The sequence below is a fragment of the Rosa rugosa genome, chromosome 1 (genome assembly GCF_958449725.1).
Source record: "Rosa rugosa chromosome 1, drRosRugo1.1, whole genome shotgun sequence".
Lineage (NCBI taxonomy): Eukaryota > Viridiplantae > Streptophyta > Magnoliopsida > Rosales > Rosaceae > Rosa > Rosa rugosa.
Window position 1 is genome coordinate 46,215,282 of NC_084820.1, and position 19,617 is coordinate 46,234,898.

General features: G+C 39.7%; 3 protein-coding genes across 3 annotated transcripts; 1 reads left to right on the plus strand and 2 right to left on the minus strand.

Moving 5' to 3' along the window:
- Window positions 1–345: 345 nt before the first annotated feature.
- On the minus strand, window positions 346–1,120 carry LOC133738802 (uncharacterized). The gene is made up of 2 exons (XM_062166456.1): window positions 811–1,120; window positions 346–715 (listed from the first exon to the last, which is right to left on the minus strand). The coding sequence occupies exons 1-2, from the start codon at window positions 965–967 to the stop codon at window positions 510–512; spliced, it is 363 nt and encodes a 120-aa protein (XP_062022440.1). The 5' UTR covers window positions 968–1,120; the 3' UTR covers window positions 346–509.
- A 1,493-nt stretch (window positions 1,121–2,613) lies between these two features.
- LOC133725116 (phospholipase D alpha 1-like) lies at window positions 2,614–7,779 on the minus strand. Its single transcript, XM_062152241.1, has 4 exons — window positions 7,500–7,779; window positions 7,153–7,255; window positions 3,442–5,338; window positions 2,614–3,307 (listed from the first exon to the last, which is right to left on the minus strand). Exons 2-4 carry the CDS (start codon window positions 7,246–7,248, stop codon window positions 2,874–2,876), a joined length of 2,427 nt encoding a protein of 808 aa, XP_062008225.1. The 5' UTR covers window positions 7,249–7,255; window positions 7,500–7,779; the 3' UTR covers window positions 2,614–2,873.
- A 5,669-nt stretch (window positions 7,780–13,448) lies between these two features.
- Window positions 13,449–17,139, plus strand: LOC133729140 (uncharacterized). The gene is made up of 4 exons (XM_062156626.1): window positions 13,449–13,550; window positions 15,261–15,686; window positions 16,306–16,328; window positions 16,774–17,139. The coding sequence occupies exons 1-4, from the start codon at window positions 13,449–13,451 to the stop codon at window positions 16,802–16,804; spliced, it is 582 nt and encodes a 193-aa protein (XP_062012610.1). The 3' UTR covers window positions 16,805–17,139.
- The last annotated feature ends 2,478 nt before the right edge of the window (window positions 17,140–19,617 follow it).

The following is a 19,617-nucleotide window of genomic DNA, read 5'->3' on the forward strand; positions in this document are numbered from 1 at the left end:
ATTACTTTGACGAAAATACATATATACTTGTATAATTTTGGGGGTCTTTGAATCATTGTCTGTAACAGCTAATTTTTGTGTAATTTGATTATTTTACCCTTAATTTATTTTTTTACTCATGAAAAAAAATGTAACCGCTAATTTTCGGCGGTTCTTGTATCCTGATATATTTTGTTTATTTTGAACAACAATCTAACTCCCGATCTTTGTTGTCCAAACCAAATTCTTTTTCTTAACGCCCACCAGTTGAGATAACCCTGACCGCTTCCCTTCAGTGTTTCTTTTTCCAATTGATTAATTGATAATTCTACATTTATGGAAAAAAAAAAAAAAAAAAAACCAGCAGAACAAAGTTCATTGTATTCACAGACCACATTTGGAAAAATAAGAAAAGTAAAAGCAGAATCTACAACCACAGAAAGACCAAAAAATTTCAGTCTTGCTGTACCAGCGAAGAAACCAACCAAGAAAATCAAGAAAAATCAAAGACTTTCTGTGGTAATCAGTATTCAATATGAACACGCCATCCTCTGCACCCGGTCTCTACGAATTCCATTGTACAAGGCAACTCGATTCTGAGGAATTTGGTTTCTGCAACTTTTTTCGACTCTTTTAGACGACGACGACGACTCCATAACTCTCTCTACCATCTTTTCCTCCTCAACATTCTCAGCAAAACGCACTTTCTTTTTCTTTCCATCCCTCTTCTTATCACCTGAAAGAAACCAAACCAACAAGTTAAAGAACCGTAAAGATGAAAGAGTTTTCAAGAACAAGAAAAAGAAACAGAGCAAACCCAAGTTTACGTACCTGAAGACAAGCAAGACCGCAGAGTAGAACTTTGCTTTGTTGCGTTCTGGGGTTCTGGGAGGGTTTGTTTTCTGGAGAAAGCAAGAAAGACGAGGGTGCTAGAGATAGCCATGGCGGTTGCTAAGACCAGACCTTGAGAGCTTAGCACAGGAGACATGGCGGTGACAAAATTCTAAGGACGGTTGAACAAGGAAGAGACTAGAGGCTCACAGAGAGAGAGAGGAGAGAGAGAGGAGTCAAAGGCTTCTAATGTCTCTGTAACACAGAGGGTCGTGTGTAGGAGGAGGTTTGTTTATATTGGGACTCTCTGTTTCCTAGCACATGACGAACTGGTGGGAATTTATTAAGGAGAAAACAGATTTTTTCCATCTTGTGGGATTTGGGGGGCTGATTAATAAAAACGAACTAAACCCGAAATTTATGGAAATTATTCTATATATCGACGGTACAAATGATCCAACACTTATAAGATGATCTCAACCCTTAATATTTATAATTAATATTTTTATTAATAACTTAATAATGTATTTAATATAATCTAATCATTCATTTATGTCGGTGCAAATACACGTGGGTGCACTTAAATTTAATGATAGTTATACACAGTGCAAATTAATTTACTATCAAAATATGACTCATCTTTGATCAAAAAAAAAAAAAAAATATGACTCATCTATTATCTGCCTAAACAAAGTATAAAGCAAGTGATTTTGGTTTATAATTGGTTTAAAGTGAGAGTTGATGGAGTTATGGGACAGTTCTAGTTGTAAATTGAAAAACATTTGTGAGCATCTAGATTTCTCTTATGATTTGGAAAGAACAAATAAGTGTTGTTATTGGTTTTTGATTGGCTTCAGTGGGTTAGTTCATAGAGTTCTTTAATAGAAAGTTGGAGAAAGGTCAACAGAGTCTTTGGGATGAGGTAAGCAGTCAACTTTTGTTGGACTTCTAGAGGCAGGGAATGGTCGTATTTGTAGGCCTGGAATCCCCTGGATAAGGTGTGGCTTGGTGGAAGGAACTACAATATAATTTTGTTTCAAAAGCCGATGAAATGTTGTTGGTTTCACTCGATCATACTTGGGGAACTGCTTTTTGTGCATATTGTAACGGAATGGAATGTGTGTAAATGGAGTGAACAAATTGTGTGTGAATGGAGTGCATAAATTTCTTCTATTTATTAATATTTTTCATATAAAATATCATAAGTCGATAACTTAGTTCTTCGTAATTTTATTTAAGATGTTAGATAGGATTACACAGATAAGAACAGTTAGATTGAATAGTGTGTGAGTGATTTGGTTTGTTTAAAGTTGTCAGCGATTACTTTATATTTTAAAAAAAATTGTCGGCAATTGTTTTGATGATTCATAATTTATCTTTTTTCCTTCACCTAAAAAATCTCAACCCTGGCCACCCAACCAACTCAGTTGGTATCAGGGACAACATCTTGTTGCTTATTGGTGTATTAGAGAATCTGATGCTCCATCTTTTGTTGTATATTATCTATATAGAAAAGTATGTTTAGGTTCGTTGATTTGACTCTGAGTTAGAAGATGGCCTCCTATGACTCCTGTATTGCACTGAAACCTTACTAGTAACTTTTTCTTCTTCGTGAATAAAATTGGTTTCATTGTGATCGAGAAAAGAAAAAGAAAAATACAAAAAACAACAGAACGACAACATCCACCTCTTGTAATTGTGTTCCTTCGTGTATCGAAAAGATTAGTTTCCCAGTAAACAGAAAGATCTGGTTTACCAAAGAAAAGAATGAGAGACTTGAGCAGATGAGCACAACACAAAAGAGGGCCAGAAGAAGAAAACAAATAAGAGGAAAAATACACAAAGCAAACAATTTGCTAACATCACATCATACATCACTATTAAACCTGCTATGAACATCCTGCTATTAATAACCTCTGCGCAGGCTGTAACACACGTAGATTTATTAATCTACTATAGCAAATAGTGTACTATAAAAAGAAAAGACAATGTAAAGAGGTTCTTACTTTGACAAACCCAATCTGAGAAGGGGGGGAAAAAACAAGAAAAAAAAAAAGCACTCTTCAAGTAGTAATGATGGGAGGAAGATAGTCTGATTTGGCACCTAGCACTCGAGCCTTGGTGTCAGGGAAGAATTCAAATCCGGGCAACTCTGTGACTTCTCCTTCGCTGGAAACTCCAACAGGATAGCGAAGCAGGTGACCCGGCAAATCACGTTCCAGTGTTTCACTTGAATAGAGGTCCCAGTATTTTTCAGCAATCTGGTTCACCTTTGTGATACATTCAATGCTTTCTGGCTGGAGGAAGGACTCATCAAGCATGCCAAGGTGCTCGTACCACAATGCCATACGGAAACCATGAATCTGACCACGTGCTGGCTCCCTGACTGATAGATGATATGGTTGGTAGGCTCCCATGGCTATTTCAGAGTCCCTGGCACCATCCATTGATCTCTGGTTGATGTTGGCAGATCCAATGATGATGTATTCGTCGTCAACTGCAAAATCACAATTATGTGGTTGCATTAATCAAGACGGCATGCATCAGCATTAATCTAGCATCAGGTGCATAGAAATATAGGAATACACAAGACATTCATGGAAAAGGGTAGCTTATAATGGTGCTACATACCTATCATCATCTTGGTATGAACATAAATCATGAAGCGTCGGGATTCCTGAGCTCTAATATAATCCGAATCTGCCTCTGGTCGCTCGGTGGGTTCATATTCTCCATCCTTCTTCACCTCCCGATTCCCAAGGCAGAAAAATGTCAAATAGTTCCTTGGATCCTCCTCAACACCGTTTTTATCAAGTGCCTGCTTAATATCTGTGTACATCATTTGCATTGTCCTCCTCTGCCAATCTAATATCGCCTGAACTGGTCCGGACTCCGGGATTCCCTCTGGCCACATTGGGACAACAACATAGACAGTAAACCTCTCCCCATTCGCAATCTTGTCAGCAATCTTAAGCGAAAGCTCCCTAGGAATTACATGCGAAGCACCAATGTCTTCGGGCTTTATACCATCAGCTGCCCAGGCAAAAGAGCTACCAAGAAAATACTGATTCTCAATATATATGAAGTTCTTTGCACGGCGAATAGCATGGATATAAGCATCCTGAATGCTTCGATCAATGATGTTATCCTTCCCACTAACAAGCCCAGCTCTGGCTGCATCTTCAGGCGTATCCGGGAAGCCAAAAGCAGCTCCTCCATCAATTGATCTGAATAACTGAACATTCCATGTCTCATGGTCATCTGGGAACATAACAGGAGATGGTGGAATAATGACATTGTCAAGCTCTCTGAGCTGAACAAGTACATCTTTACCGCCTTGCTTTCTCCATCTCTGCTCAAAGTTAAACAACACATCCCAAGCAATAGGCCCTTCCAGCCGAGAGTGAATATCATGCCAAGGTTCTCTTGGACCACCTTTTGTAATCGATGCACCAGTAAAATTTGGCTGATGGAAATCGTCATGATGTGCAGTATCCAATGTCCTGAAAAGTGAATGGAATTGGGTATCATATCTTCCATCACACAGATCAATACCCCCAACAAAACTAACAATTCTTCTACTCTGTGATCCTCTAGTTGGCATTTCACTGTCCACAACCACAATCTTCTGATGATGAGTGAACATGGTAGAGATTTGTGCCCCCTGAACAATGCTTCCACCACCATCTGGATTACGGGGGCATAAGACACAGTTCACGTCAGTACTCTGGAAATACTGCGCAGTTGCCTCATCATGGGTGGCCATCATTCCATCTTTTTTTAATAAAGAAACAGAGGTTCTGTCATCCCAAACAAGCATAAGAACACGGACACCTTCACTTGCTTTCTTTTTAAGTAACTCACCAATAGTGATCTCGCCACCAGGTTTTGACCTCCTTGAGTCCCTTACCAAGGAAATTTCAGTATAAACTGACCACCCAGTAATGTAGATCAGGTGTTTTGCATTAGTAATTGCATCAAAGATATCTTCCCAACATCTGTGGGGCTCATAATTCTTGCCTCCAGCAAGAGGAATTTTAGGAATAAAGTTATCAGGGACATGAGCATCTTGGTACAGTGTAACCTTACATCCTTGTCTCTGTGAGAAAAATGTAAATGGAACTCCAGGAAATTTAGGACTCTTAATACCTTGACTCCAACTGCGGTCCTTTGAAACATGAAAAAATTGTAGCTTCACATGTATCTTGGGACTGCCATGAACAGGTTCTTTTTTCTCATCCAAAATTTCAGCCCATGTATCCACTTCTTCCCCTTCAAAAAGTTGTTCAACAGGTACATACGCTCTACCAATTAATGATGCTCCAATAGGATTAGACTCCTTGACAGTGAATATAACATTTGCAGCGACATGAGCACAATAAATGTGGAAAGACTCAAACCACTTGGGATTAGAGGGTTCTTCTACAACTCTGGTGCGACCAACCCTAGCCCTTTCCAGATCAACAGTTGCATACAGTCTACTCAAACCTTTGCCAATACCAACAGTCTCTTCAAGTTTTCCAGTGATCTGCAAAGTAAATTTCATCAATATGAGGTGAACTTATGAAAGTAAGAAGAGAAATAACCCACACTGATTTCTGAAGTTTCTAATCAATCAAGATATTGTAAAAATGCACCCCTACAAGCAACCTTTAATTCTTTCAAATGTACTTAAATAGTCTAGTGTTTACTTATATACTGCAAATATACATGGGAGACGTTACACTTAAAAGGAAACAACAATAACCTCCACTTGAAACAGTTTATTTAAGCAACAGACAAGAAAATCCATGATGCACATTCGTTATCAGTACTGTCATATGCAGTGCAGGGCGTAAATGGGACGCTCAAACATACAGATTCTGCATTGAGAGCATTCTTTACTAGAAAACAGTCTGAAAAACAGAAGATCAATCTCCTCTATATGAAGCAATATCCTGTGGGTGAAACTTCTCTTTTTTATGTTCTTATGCATGAGAGAAAAGAAAGCCTTTAGTATATCAAACACCTAACTCCACAGTTATGTTGCAAGCTATAATGTGACAGTAAATAGATGCATAGAATCTAACTAACTAAGATCCAAACTCATTTTGAAAATATGATACACAGAGGACATAATTGTACATTAATAGTTCCCAGTTAATTATGTTGCATGCCAATGGGCAATGAGCAAAAGCATCTGCAACAAGAAAAGGCTCTTAGCCTAGTTCTATAGCAGGTCTTGAAATAGTCAGAGCCATATTCAGCATACGCTGTTAACAGCTTTGCACTGGAATAACAAGATACCATAAAACACAAGATTCAGTAAGCATAAACTTCAAATGTCTGTGCGTTAAATCTTCTCTTTCCACATTAATTATGCAGAAGAGAAGAAAGCTTTCAGTAAATCAAACACCCAAGTACCCAACTTCAAAGAGCTAAATGATATTGTACAAGTTAGAATGAACATCCAAAAGACGAACAGGATGCTGAACTGAGTCACCCACTTTTATTTTGTGAACACAGAACTGCCAGTAAAGAATATGACAATAAGTCACCATAAAAAATAAAAATAAAAATAAAAATAAAAAAACCTCCCCCAGCCAAAGAGGATTTTAAGCAAACCTTGACAAAATGTATTCTGCTATCCTTAAACATACATCTTAACTAAACTTCTCAGGTAATCACTGTCTATGAGAGAGAGTGAGAGGACTATTTACAACACATGGATCTCGACTAATCCCATATTAAGGAATAACCACCACCATCTAGCAATAAATATAAAACAAGGCATGGAAGATTCAAACAGTGGATTCAAAAGCGCATTTTAAGAAGCTTTAAGCTAAAGCAAATACATGAATCTTTTATACTCCAGGACTTTGGTGTATTGCATTCATCTCAACAAAAAAAAAAAAAAAAAAGGTGTTCTTTAGTGTTTTAGTAAACAAATATGAAAACCCTTTTCATTTACCTTAAAACTAACACATAAGACTGAAAGATCTGAAACTTCATCATCAGTGCCAAAATAGACTCCATTCTCCGTTTTGTATGCTCAGAAATACCATGCTACCATCAAGTTCATAGATCGTCCTGGGCTACTATCTGATATCTATATCCAAATGGTCCGGTTTCGCTTCTTTTTTTTTGTCTTTTTTTTTTTCAATACAAAAGATCACATTTGACAGGATGTAAAAACAAGCAGATTAGTAAACCAGTCCTACAACTTGCAATGACCATCACAAACACACACAAACCACAATCACATGGTCACACAATAAAAACATAGAAGCAAGATCTCAGATCACCATCATCAGCTACGATCCATATGCGTAAACAAAGATATCAAATCACAAAAGTATATACCTTGCGGAGGAAATTTCCACTGCTACTGTGCAGCTTATCAACCTCATAGATCGTAGCATGAAGCGTCCCATGTAGCCAATGCTCCGCGTCACCCATTTCTCACCTACAGAGAAAACAACGATGAGCCAAAACAAGCAACAACCCAGTTCGAATCAAATCCCAGAATTACAAACAAGCTAACAAGATTGGAACTTTAGCACAAAACCGATCCGATCACACAGAACAAAAAGGTACCCAACAACAGGAATTTCAAACAGTAGTGGTTTATAAGTGAGTGTCAAACTTGATCATGATGAACAGTGATTGACAATTCAATTATCATAGTTTGGATGAGTTGAGGGACTCACTTTTGGTTTGTGTGAGAGAGAGAGAGAGATCTGAGGGAGTGGAAGCAGAGCAGGAATAGAAGAGTATATGAGGATCTGATCCGGTATTGGCTCTGTGGATTCTATATAAAATAGTAATTGGCGCTCACTCTTACACCCTCATAATGTGAATATCTTAGGGGATAGAAAGAGAGCCAGATCCGCTCAACAAGCTATTTAAGGGTGATGAAAGCTATCTGTGAATGGCTCCTCTCATTTCTCTTCTGCCCTTTCACTCTCCATAATTGGTTCTCTCTTGTCTGTAATTTGCTTCCAGTCCCTCTTCTTATCTTTATTTTGCTCTCATGTCTTTTCACCTTTTTCTTTTGCTCTTTCTGCAATGAATATTCATTAATAACTATTCATTAGAGTTTTAGACTAAAAATGACTTTATGAAAGTTATTAATCCAAACAACAACAAAATTACAGCAACAACAATACAACATGACAAGGTGTTATAATTTTATTTTATTTCCCCGTTATATTTGCTTACTATAGTTATTGTGATTAACATAGACTTGTTTTGCGAAAATTCTTCTATAGACTGACAGTACAAGTAACCACCTAATATACGATCTCAGCCTTCGATATTTGTGGTCAACTTTTTAATTATTTGTGGTCAACCTTTTCGGCAATGATCCAGTCATCCATTCATATTAATGTGAATGTACGTCGGTACTCTAAATTTCTTCCAATTATTTTAATTGGGTAATTCTCTTACTATTGACTAACCCTATCTTTTTTTTTGAGTTGAAGGATGTCAGACTTTATTGATAATCGAGAAATATCTCAGAGTACAAGCTTTCTAAATAGGAAAAAAAATGCAACAAATGCACCAAAAATCCAAGAAAATAGGAATATAGCAATAGCACATGCGCTGTTTTACCACTACGGAATGCTGTCGTGTAGTGAATTTTGTAGTTGATGGTATGATTACCCATGCATATCCAACTCACAAAATAACAAAAGTCAATTTGAAGAAGAACAGAGGGCAATCTTCCATTAAAAGATCGAAGCCGGCCAAGGGTGTCAGAACATGACCGTGTTGGCATACGATCCCTTTCGAACAAATACCATAGTCTCGGGTCCCCGACCCAATACAAATAAACATTAAGATCCCAAAACCAATGCAATAATCGGAAGGGAGCCCAATAAAAAATTTGTATCACACTTCTGGGTCGGATCCAAGACCCACCCGGATCCCAAATTCGGATCCAGCCCAGACCCGTCCACCAAACCCAACACCAAGTATCGCCTAGAGTCCAAAGGCGTTCAAACCTTCCTCCGCTGACGTACCATCCGTCCACCAAACTACCCGGTGGCTTGTCGCCTGCAACATTGTTTGTACCACTCCGTCGACGGAGATCATCAATTGTCAAGAAGAAGTCGACGTCACAAGCCGCGAACCCACACTCTGGTAGTAGCATCATCAGGTGATCTGACCGGCTAAAACCCACTCTGATCGATGACAGCACACACGAACTGCCACCATCCTCACTGAGATTAGTCGGCCTTTTGAGACGACCATGAAAGAAAGGCAAGAGATCCGCCCTCCCGGATCCCACCTTCCACCACCAACAAGATGGACTCTACCACAATCGTCAAAACCTAATCTCAGTCTGCCTTCAATGACCTCCGCCATCGACGAAGGACTGGATACGCCTCTGATCTCGTCATCCTCGGCCGCCGAAGAAGCAAACTAACAACCATTAATCCCCGCTCTCGCAGCCACCAAGCCTGACGCAGACCGCTGCAATGATCCGGATCCCCTATCGCTCTGATCCCACTCCACCCGACAACCTCTACCACCCTTCACTACCGACCCAACACCCTCGTGGCTCTCTAATAAAGCAACACCAGGACCAAGATTCCCCTCAAAACACACTGTGCCCACGACCACAACGAAGGTAAACAAGACGAGACCGAAGCCTGAAGAAAGCTCCATGAATGGAGAAGGTGTAGGACGCGACGGATGCAAAGATACGCCGCTCCACAAACCCTAGCAGAGTGCTAGGTCAGATCTAACTAAAAAAACTTTAACTATAGTTCCGTTTGTTGAACTGATCTGCTCAACTAACCCTATCTAATATTGCTTGAAGCTAACTGGTTTTGTCCAAAAAAATAAAATAAAAAAGCTGATTGGTGGTTTTGGTGTTCACATTGAATTTCAGATTTCATTCCCCCATCTCGTGTATGGGGATGCGGAATTCAGATATTTAATTCATTATAATTGTTGTGAAATATATTTTATTATATTCAATCATCCATCAAAAAAATATTTTATAAAAGCACTAATATAGGTGAGTCATGATGTATTAATTATTTGTAAAAATGAGTTGTTTCTCACGTGCAAGAATGTGAATGGATATAAAATATAAAGTTAAAAAAGCTTCTTTTTTTTTTTTTGAGAATAAAAAAGCTTCTTTTTTTTTTAGAATAAAGTTTAAAAAGCTTCCTCTTCGTTTGCCGCACACAGATATATAGACCAAAATATAGACCCCAATTTGCAATTTTCAAACCAAATTTTTTTTTTCCTGGTTCGTTTACATTGTTTTTAACATTTGATAAAGGTTGCCTTTACACTCTTTTGTACTCTCTGTCTCTATCACTTTTCTTTCTATCTTTAGTGCGAGTCTCATTTCGTAGTCGTTCTAGAAAGCTATGATTAAAACTGTTTATTTTCTAAATAGTATCAAAATATTGTCCAATTAAAGAGCACCAAGTCATTCATTTAAAAATAATTTCAAAGAGTATCAAAATATTGTCCAATTAAAGAGTATCGAGTCATTCATTTAAAAATAATTTCAAAGAGTATCAAAATATTGTCCAATTAAAGAGTATCGAGTCATTCATTTAAAAATAAAACATGTTGGCCTAAATTGGTCTGATATTTACTAGTTGATGTTCTTTATGTCTTATTCTATTTTTATTGGGTAAGTCCAGCTCTACTTATTCAATTTTAAATAGTAATTTTAGTTCATAATAGAAATTAACAGCTATAATTTTCTTAAATTGTGAACGGACAGAACTACTAAATGAGTCAGAAATAATGTACATAACTAGCTTTCTTAGACCAAGATAGAAGATATAAGATCCATCACAAAAATTAATCTAATTCTTATAGCCAATAAAAATTCATTTTGATTCTAATACAGTCCAAAACATAGCGACAGTTGATGCCATTTTGTCTTTTATCATGTTGGTCCAAATCTTAGAACATATTACATAAAAACTTCCTCTTTTTTGGGGGAATTATTACAAACGATTTTTAGGCAATGAAGTCAAAATTGAAGGACATAATGAATGAGAAGAAAGAAAGAAAGCATCAGCATTGCCCGCTGGCACAACACGTGTAACCCATAATCGTTACCAGCAGCTGCTTGCCGACACCGGAAAACGACTGGTCGTAATGTGATTGGGAGAAAAGGTCCCATAGGGGGCCTTTTGATACATGATGAGTGGATAAGGATGGCCCACCACCTCATAAGACCTACCGCCACATTCCAATACTTCATTATAACTGGTGTAGGCACACGGCTTTGTTAATCAGCTTACGCGCAAATATTGTTTTTTTAGTTTAGTTTAGTTTAGTTTAGTGTGTACTGTGTAATGAGAGGCGCACATCGTTTTGCACTAATCACATTTCTAAACTTAATTAAAACAGAGAATAACTTTGATCGATTGGGTTAGGGTGCCTGTATTTGGTGCAGTAATAAGACAATGACTTTTCATTTTCAAGCTTCATCAAAAATGGAGAGGGATTTGAGTGGGGTTAACAAAGAAAAAAGAAAAAAAGAATAACTTTGGTCAACACACCAATTTTTAGCTAAGCATGATCATACTTTGATGTGGTATGGTTAAAAAATTGACATTTATTTATCTAATAAATCTTCAACAATAACAAGTCACGAGAAACCACAGTGTAAGTAGAAACAAAAAATATATAATATAAGTGAGCAAATAAAATGTATTTTTTTGTTCTCAAGCCAATTTAAAATGGGATAAACCTTATAGGTGAAGAAATTGACCAATCACATGAAAAAGACATCTACTTTAAAACGTTGGAGAGGGAAAATGACAGAAACTAAACCCATTAATTATAGAGGTAATGACCATTAACTACAAATTCTCATATTTCTTTCCCGTGCGCAAAGGCTAGAGATGTGGTTCCATGCGGTCACTGTTTGTTCATACCTACACTAGCAAGACTAGTTTGCTATCATCACCAAGCATAAGTAACACCCACTTTGGGACATCCACGAGACATGGCAAGGCCCAACCGCGACATCCATCGTGTAGCCCTATGTTCAAGCTACGCCACGGTATCCGGAAGTCACAAATCCGCCACCGGGAAGCCACCTTTCCGCCCTTGCCAAGATGCCACCACAACATAGCTTTCTACATGCTTCTAGGCTTTCTAGACTAGAAATGTGTGGAAACTTGTCCCACATCGAAGAATAAGTAGAGGAGATGACTTCCTTGACTTATAAAAGGAATGCCTCCTCCCACAATTCATTACACACTCCATTACAACACACTTTGTAATCATGTTAGGCCGCAAGGCTCGACACACACTAGTATAAGCTTTCAAGTGGACGTAGTCTCCCGCTCATGCGGAGGCGAACCACTATACATCTCGTGTCAATCTCTCTCTCTCTCTTACTTATAGTTAATTAGGATCCCCACGGATCCAAGCATTAACATTTGGCGCCGTCTGTGGGAAGCCAACACAATGGCTTCGTCACCTACCGTGAGCTAAGTCTGCTTAGCAGAGCTTGAAGAAATTCCTTCCTTCTTTGAGTTTATGTTTGAATTAATGTTTCTTGGCGGCAACTAGAGCAGAGTGTGCAGAAATTTGCACCTTGCGGGCTGGTCAACACGTGGTCAACGCCCAGCGGGGTTGGTCAACGCTTGGTCAACGCCCATCAGGGGCTGGTCAACTCTGGTCATCCGCCGAGCTAGCTTGGTCAACAACGTTCTGAGTCAGTCAACGCTGGACTCCAAAAAAAAAAAAAAAATTTGCCGCCAAACTTCTCTGGACACCCAAACAATCTCTCTGGGCACCCAGAACCATTTTCAAAGTCTTCAGCGGTAGTTTTTTTTCCCGCCCAACTTCCATCTTCAAAGTCTTCAGCGGTAGTTTTTTTTCCGCCCAACTTCCATCTTCAAAGTCTTCAGCGGTCGTCCGGTCAGCGTGGTGCCTACCTGCAACTGCTCCGCCAGGCTTCGCATGCACGCTGCACTTCGCAGCTCCCCTCCGCTCTGCTGACCACGTCCCCTCCGCCAGACTTTGATCAGCCAACTTGCAGCTCCGCCAGCTGCAACTCATCCGCTCCGCCGGACTCGAGATCGGAGCCTCACCTTCCGCCAGCTGCAACTCCCTCCGCTAGCCGGCTCTGCTCCACCAGCACCTTCCGGCTGACCATGCTGCATCGCTGACCATCAGCTCCGCCGAACTAGCTTCGACGTCCCCCGTCCGCTGCACAGTTCCGCCGGATAGCCTCCACTGGACTGTTCACCGGCGGCACACCACCGCCCAGCTCACCATGCTCCGCTAGAAACAGTTCCCCCAGCCAAAACCGCCAGCGCCACCGCTGGGTTTTCCTCCTCCGCTGAGATCACTCTCCGCCACTTCCGCTGAGCTCTGAGCTCCGCCCAACTCCTCCGCTCACTGCAGCTCCGGAGCTCTACCGTCAATCTCCATCAGCGGCACTCATCCGCCGAGCTTCTCCGCTACACTTCACCGCTTGGAATTCAACCTCAGCGGTCAACCTTGTGCACCGCCGGAGGGACATCCACCGCCACACTTCTTCAGCGGCATCTTCCGCCCAACTCCGTCACCGCTAAGATGCACCGCTGGGCATCCTCAGCCGTGTTTCCCCGCCGAGCAGCCCCCGCTGGGTGACTGAGGCTCAGAGAGAATCCAATGCTATGGACACCCATAGAGTTGATCTGCACACCAAACGCACACTTCTCTGCGCTCACCTCCACTCTGCCTTCATCTCTGGGCTCACTCAAATTCTATTCGCTGCGGTCTGTCGGTCATAGCGACCAGCAAGCTAAGTTTCTCCTCACTGTTCATTAAATCTTATGCGAACACCACGTGCCCTTATCGTACATAACCCAACTATTATAACTTGTCAAGCATGAATCTATTATTTATCAAAATCATGATGTACTTGACACCTGGTCTGCCTATGCACTTGCCACAAATATTCATGCTCATACACTTGCCATGTTAGTGTACAAGGTCAATTAAACATTCAATTAATCGCAAGTGCATTTATCCCACGTGCATGACCAATGGTATATATGCTTCCACCGCCAAAGTCCCACTCGGCCTCATATAAATTATCAAGTACAAAACCTTCTGTGTGTATATGCATGTTCTCCGATCAATGCACTTAAACAAGAAATTATATGCTAATCGTTTCTCTTGTTAAGGATGCATATCGGACATCGTTTCAAATCAGTCAATGAAAACGTTGGTACAATATTGGACCGCCACGCCCGGCCAAACTCCGCTAGCCTCCACATCGGCATAAGATAAGTAACAATGTCTTATCTTTTCCGCTCTTACAATTAGAGCTACTACCATACCAATGCCATGCTTTTACTACTTTTAAGCATGTTATTAGCAACTTTCCTACAAGTTCATGCTACACACATACATGCTTCAATTTCACTTTCATGTGACATTCATCTAGAACCTTGTGACACTTATAGCTCAATTAAACATGCTCAGATAAATGCTTGCGAAACGGTTATGACTCGCTTAGGTATCAAAGCATGGCCGCGACTCGCTTGGGCTACGCCCCGCACGCTCATACAGCGCCTACACCTAACTTGCTCGAACACCTAACTCGCTACACTTATCCAACATGTTTTAGTTGCGCTCTCGGTTCACAATGCTTCTTACATGTGGTCTAGCCTCCGGGCACTACACTTGTTCACATTTTCTTACATGTGGTCTAGCCTCCGGGCTCCACGAGTCTATGGTTGTGCACCTCCGATGTAACTACATATACGATTTTTTTGGTCTTTTGTGATGCAGGATAGTGAGTCCCTTCTTGCTTGCGGAGCTCGGGGACTTGTAGGGGCCTTGCGCCTCTCGGATGTTACTTATGCTTGATGACTTCATGATTTGAACTCCCCAACCAAGAAGCTACTCTTACTCGGGGACTTCGGGGACTTGTTCATACCTACACTAGCAAGACTAGTTTGCTATCATCACCAAGCATAAGTAACACCCACTTTGGGACATCCACGAGACATGGCAAGGCCCAACCGCGACATCCATCGTGTAGCCCTATGTTCAAGTTACGCCACGGTATCTGGAAGTCACAAATCCGCCGCCGGGAAGCCACATTTCCGCCCTTGCCAAGATGCCACCACAACATAGCTTTCTACATGCTTCTAGGCTTTCTAGACTAGAAATGTGTGGAAACTTGTCCCACATCGAAGAATAAGTAGAGGAGATGGCTTCCTTGACTTATAAAAGGAATGCCTCCTCCCACAATTCATTACACACTCCATTACAACACACTTTGTAATCATGTTAGGCCGCAAGGCTCGACACACACTAGTATAAGCTTTCAAGTGGACATAGTCTCCCGCTCATGCGGAGGCGAACCACTATACATCTCGTGTCAATCTCTCTCTCTCTCTTACTTATAGTTAATTAGGATCCCCACGGATCCAAGCATTAACACTGTTCATTTACATTAAAGACATAAAGGATAGTTAAAGTTTTATGGAATTACGAAAATTGCCACTCTCTCTCTCTCTCTCTCTCTCTCTCAAATCCATTTCTCCCCAAATCAAAACCTCCATTTCAGCGGCGAAGCAACAAAGCGAGGTTCCGGCGGCGAAGCAACGAATCAAGGCTCCGGCTGCGAGGCAACAGATCTAGGATGCGGCGGAAAAGCTAGCGGTGAAGAGGAACTACTGAGGCTACTGACACCCAAAACGAAGCCCCAGGTCTCTTCTGACGAAGCCCTATCCAATTTCGAGGAGGAGGAGCCGATCAATGACGAAGAGGACGAGGAAGAGCTAGAGGTTGTCGCTCTCTCCGCCAACTCCGATGATGAAGACGCCGCCGAGGACAACTCCCGCGGCTCCGATGACAAGGCTGCGCCGGTCGAGAACGACGATGACTTTGAAGAAGAGGTATATTTTCGATTAGGAGAGAATCCGGTTTGTTTTGGTTGGATCTGAGTTTAGGTGTTGGCATTTGTGTGCCCTAGAGTTGTTTTCTGTTGTAATTTGTGGAGTTGTTGCGTTGGGGAGTCGTGGTTTGGGGCTTGGTTAGGTTTGCCTGTTGTAATAGTGAGGGAGATAGAAAAATGCTAGGACTTGGGGTTTTTTGACTAATTTTTTCTGCATGTTCCGTTTTTGGGAGCTAGAACTGAGCAAAGGAGAAAAGCTTGTTGATTTGTGCAGTCACCTTGTTTGCTTAGTGAAAAAGGCCAAGTTTTTGTGGTGGGTCGACATGTCTTTAGTATCTCAATTAGATAGTGTTTGGGAGTCTTTATGGATTTTTTTTTCTCTTGTAAATTCTAGACATTTAATCTCCCTCAATTGCCTTTTTGAAGTCTAGACTACCTGCTAGGATTCGAGTGTTGGTTTGGGTTATTACACATGAGAAGAAAAGCATTTTTTGTTGCTTTCTTTACATTTGTGTATGATGTCACTGGTTTTGGGTAAGCTATAATGGACTGTGTGTTGTTTATTTGTTTCGTAATTTGGTGGAGCTGTACTGATCTTAATTTGTTTGTTATTTCTGCAGGACTCAGCAAATTTCGTTTGCAGGTCAGTAGCTATAGTCTGATTGTCAGTTTTATATTGAGGGTCAGTAGCTTTAGTTTTGTGTTTATGTTAGTTTCTTATGGGATTGGTGGTGTTGTGTAATGCTTTAGTTTTATGCTTATGTTAGTTTGACAAAAAAATTTGTTGCTTTTTTTGGTTCTGTGTTCTTGCAAGTTCATGGATTAGTTGCAAAATTTGTTGTTTGTATCTTCTACTTCCTTTTGTTTTTTCTTTTTCAATTTTTATCTCAGAAAGAAATGGAAGAAACTAGAGATTAGGCTCTAAGTTTAGTGACAGTTCTTATGTGGTTGAATGCTATGATTTTTGAAGAGAAAGGATTAGAGTTGTTTTAACATATTTGAAGAGAAAGGATTAGACTTGTAATCGCCAAAGCATTTTTTGGCACACTTTGTCATCCCTTATGCTCTGTGTGCCGGTTGACTTGCAGGATGGAGCTAATGAAAGCAATACTGAAGTGAGCAAACGCGAGAGGGCCAGGCTAGTATACTACTGGGGGTCAGTATACTACTGGGGATCAGTACACTACTGATGGTCAGTATACTACTGGGGCTAGTATACTACTGGGGGTCAGTATAGTTCTGAGGGTCAGTACTCCAGGAAATCCTGCTGGAGAAACTTCTTCACCATGAGAAGAGGTGAAATTCAAAGCAACTTGTATGTGAAAGCAGCAAAGCCAGAGATAAATGATATATTGTTCAAGTTTCATATTGTAATATTTATAAATAGTTTTTGGAATTATTAAATAAATGAGTTGTTTCTAAGAAAAACAAAAATGGAATATAGAAATATTATTTCTTCACAATGCTACTGACATGCAGCAGTGTTAATTCACATTATCAAACTCACAAGGGCAGATTCGTAAATTACTTACCAATAGAAATAATTCAAAAAGTGAACAGTACCGCATGGGCCATGAACAGTACCGCATGGGAATTTTAAAAAACAGGCCTGCTAATGGTAATTTATGGACTAAAAGTGTAGGTAGTGGTAATTTGCTATTAATTATAATAGCAATCCAACCGAAATTTATGTGAGATAACCCTAAATTTATGAAAGATGCTAAATATGAACAATTCATTAATTTGATAGAACTTACATGCTTATAAGAATTTTTCATGCATCACTAGAGTAACGATGTGATATCACAACCAAAAATAAAAGCAACTCAATCAAACTATTGCAAGATGAAAAATACAAGAATATAACGTATTTTCTGGAAAACGGGGATTGATAGACACGTTGCAATCTTTACTAGGCAGAAATAAAAAAATTCACACAGAAAGCACAATTTTGGTTATACAGTGAAAACCTCAATTTTGAGATTAAAAACACTGCAGGGCTCTTACTCTTTAGAACCCAAATAAAATCAATCAACTTATTGATGAAGGATATGGTTCTTTACAAACACATATACCTCTCTACGTGGTTACAATCTCTAGACTCACTAGAGAGGTGTTTGTCTTGAATCTTGACCTTCTTCTTCACTAGAACGATATGCAAATATTGCTCTACTTGCAACACCAATCTTCTCTACTGATCTCGAGAGAATCAATGCATGTATATCAATGATTGGTGAGACACTTCTACATGGAACAAGTGTCTCAAGACTCCTATGCAATTCTTTCTAAGCAACACAAGAAGAACAATGATTCTTGAGTCTCAAAAATAGTCCCCAAATAACCTCACGTTTCTGAATATATGGAGGACAAAAACCAAATCCTCAATCACAAGGATTTACCCTAATTGGACTCCTAATAGGAAAAGACTTTTTAATAAAAGATTTTCCAATTTAAATAAATAAATCCTAAAATGACTAGGACTTCAATGACACGATTTCACCAGTTAGAAAATATCTTTAAAACAATAAATCCTAAACCAAAATATACTTTCCAAAAACAAACTCCCTAAAACGTAGGGTTGATTAGGACTGACTTGGGCTGACTCGGCATGTTGCAATTCCGTGCTTATACATGAGATGCAATTACCTGAAATTCTCCGAGACCAGTTTTGATGAACTTTGTAGGCTTCTTTTCCCAGCTTCTAAGGATGAAATAGGATAAGATATTTCACTTGCTTTTGTATGGGAATGCCAACAAATAAAACGTACAAACTTTTGTACTTACAGTCTCCCCATTTGGCATTCCTATACAAAACACATCTAATCCATGCAAACTCCCCCTTAACAAGAACAAGAGAGACATCACAATTCATCATCTATATTTTTCCTGAAACACTTATCACACAATTGGTAAAATACACAAGATAGAATAATGTTACCACTGTTTAAACAAAGCATGTAAATCCAACATATCACACAACACATTTAACATCATATTTCTCCCCCTTTTTGAATAGGGATGCCAAAGGACTTGGGACCTCAATTGCACCCAATGGAAAGAAAGCAATCATGCATATTCCAAATCAGATAGAACTCATGGATGTCGCCAAAGACTGAAACTCCCCCTTAATTGATTGTCATGAAAAATGCACTAATGAAAAGCAATCACACAATGAGTGGGTTTGTATCCATATGCTAAGAACAGATTCAATTTGCATAGCTTTTCAGACAAGAGCATGACCACAAATCCATAGACAAGAGTGTAACAAGATAAGGTCACATGAGTGAATCATTTTCAACAACAACAAAGTAAGCAAGAAGATGATCGAGTATTCTGTACCTTTGTTGTGTAAGTGATCATAACTCAAAGTGGGGTGTGTAACACTCTCAGAATCATTGAAAAAAGACCACACATAAGAAAAGAAAGAAATAATCATATTCACTTTGAATTTCCCCTTATGACACCGTGTGGGCATAATATTTTTGTTTCTTTTTCCTTTCCCACAATATCAAAATTTAATTTGCACATCTTTCGCAAGAAAACTAAGACCCATGTAACGAGTTTTATGCCAGTAACTCCCAAGTCAGTTGACTTTAGGGTACTAGATGTAACAATGACATCTCAAATGACACATCAACTCGAGTCAATAGTTTCAAAATCTACCGGGGTGACCAAACCATTCCCTTTTCTTCCCAAACCTCATATCGTTCACCACGACCAAGACCTGTTTACTTTGGGAATAGCCTGGCTATGCTCCAATAATATAGTACATTTTTAGCAAGGAGCAACAACAACATTTTTCAACTTCGTAGATGCATGCAAGGATTCAGTTAACTCAAGGGAGAGTTTCAGAACTTAGAACATCAATAGCTCTTCTAAGTGATTCAAAACTAGTATTATCCAAGGGTTTTGTAAATGAATCAGCCAAATGA

Coding starts and splice junctions, on each gene's coding strand:
- LOC133738802 (XM_062166456.1), bottom strand. CDS start 967: ATGTCTCCTGTGCTAAGCTCTCAAGGTCTGGTCTTAGCAACCGCCATG. Junction 716..810: donor GCGGTCTTGCTTGTCTTCAG/GTACGTAAACTT, acceptor GGTTTCTTTCAG/GTGATAAGAAGAGGGATGGA.
- LOC133725116 (XM_062152241.1), bottom strand. CDS start 7,248: ATGGGTGACGCGGAGCATTGGCTACATGGGACGCTTCATGCTACGATC. Junction 5,339..7,152: donor GTGGAAATTTCCTCCGCAAG/GTATATACTTTT, acceptor TTTACTTTGCAG/ATCACTGGAAAACTTGAAGA. Junction 3,308..3,441: donor TCATACCAAGATGATGATAG/GTATGTAGCACC, acceptor GTGATTTTGCAG/TTGACGACGAATACATCATC.
- LOC133729140 (XM_062156626.1), top strand. CDS start 13,449: ATGGACACCCATAGAGTTGATCTGCACACCAAACGCACACTTCTCTGC. Junction 13,551..15,260: donor CTCAAATTCTATTCGCTGCG/GTCTGTCGGTCA, acceptor CATAAAGGATAG/TTAAAGTTTTATGGAATTAC. Junction 16,329..16,773: donor TCAGCAAATTTCGTTTGCAG/GTCAGTAGCTAT, acceptor GTTGACTTGCAG/GATGGAGCTAATGAAAGCAA.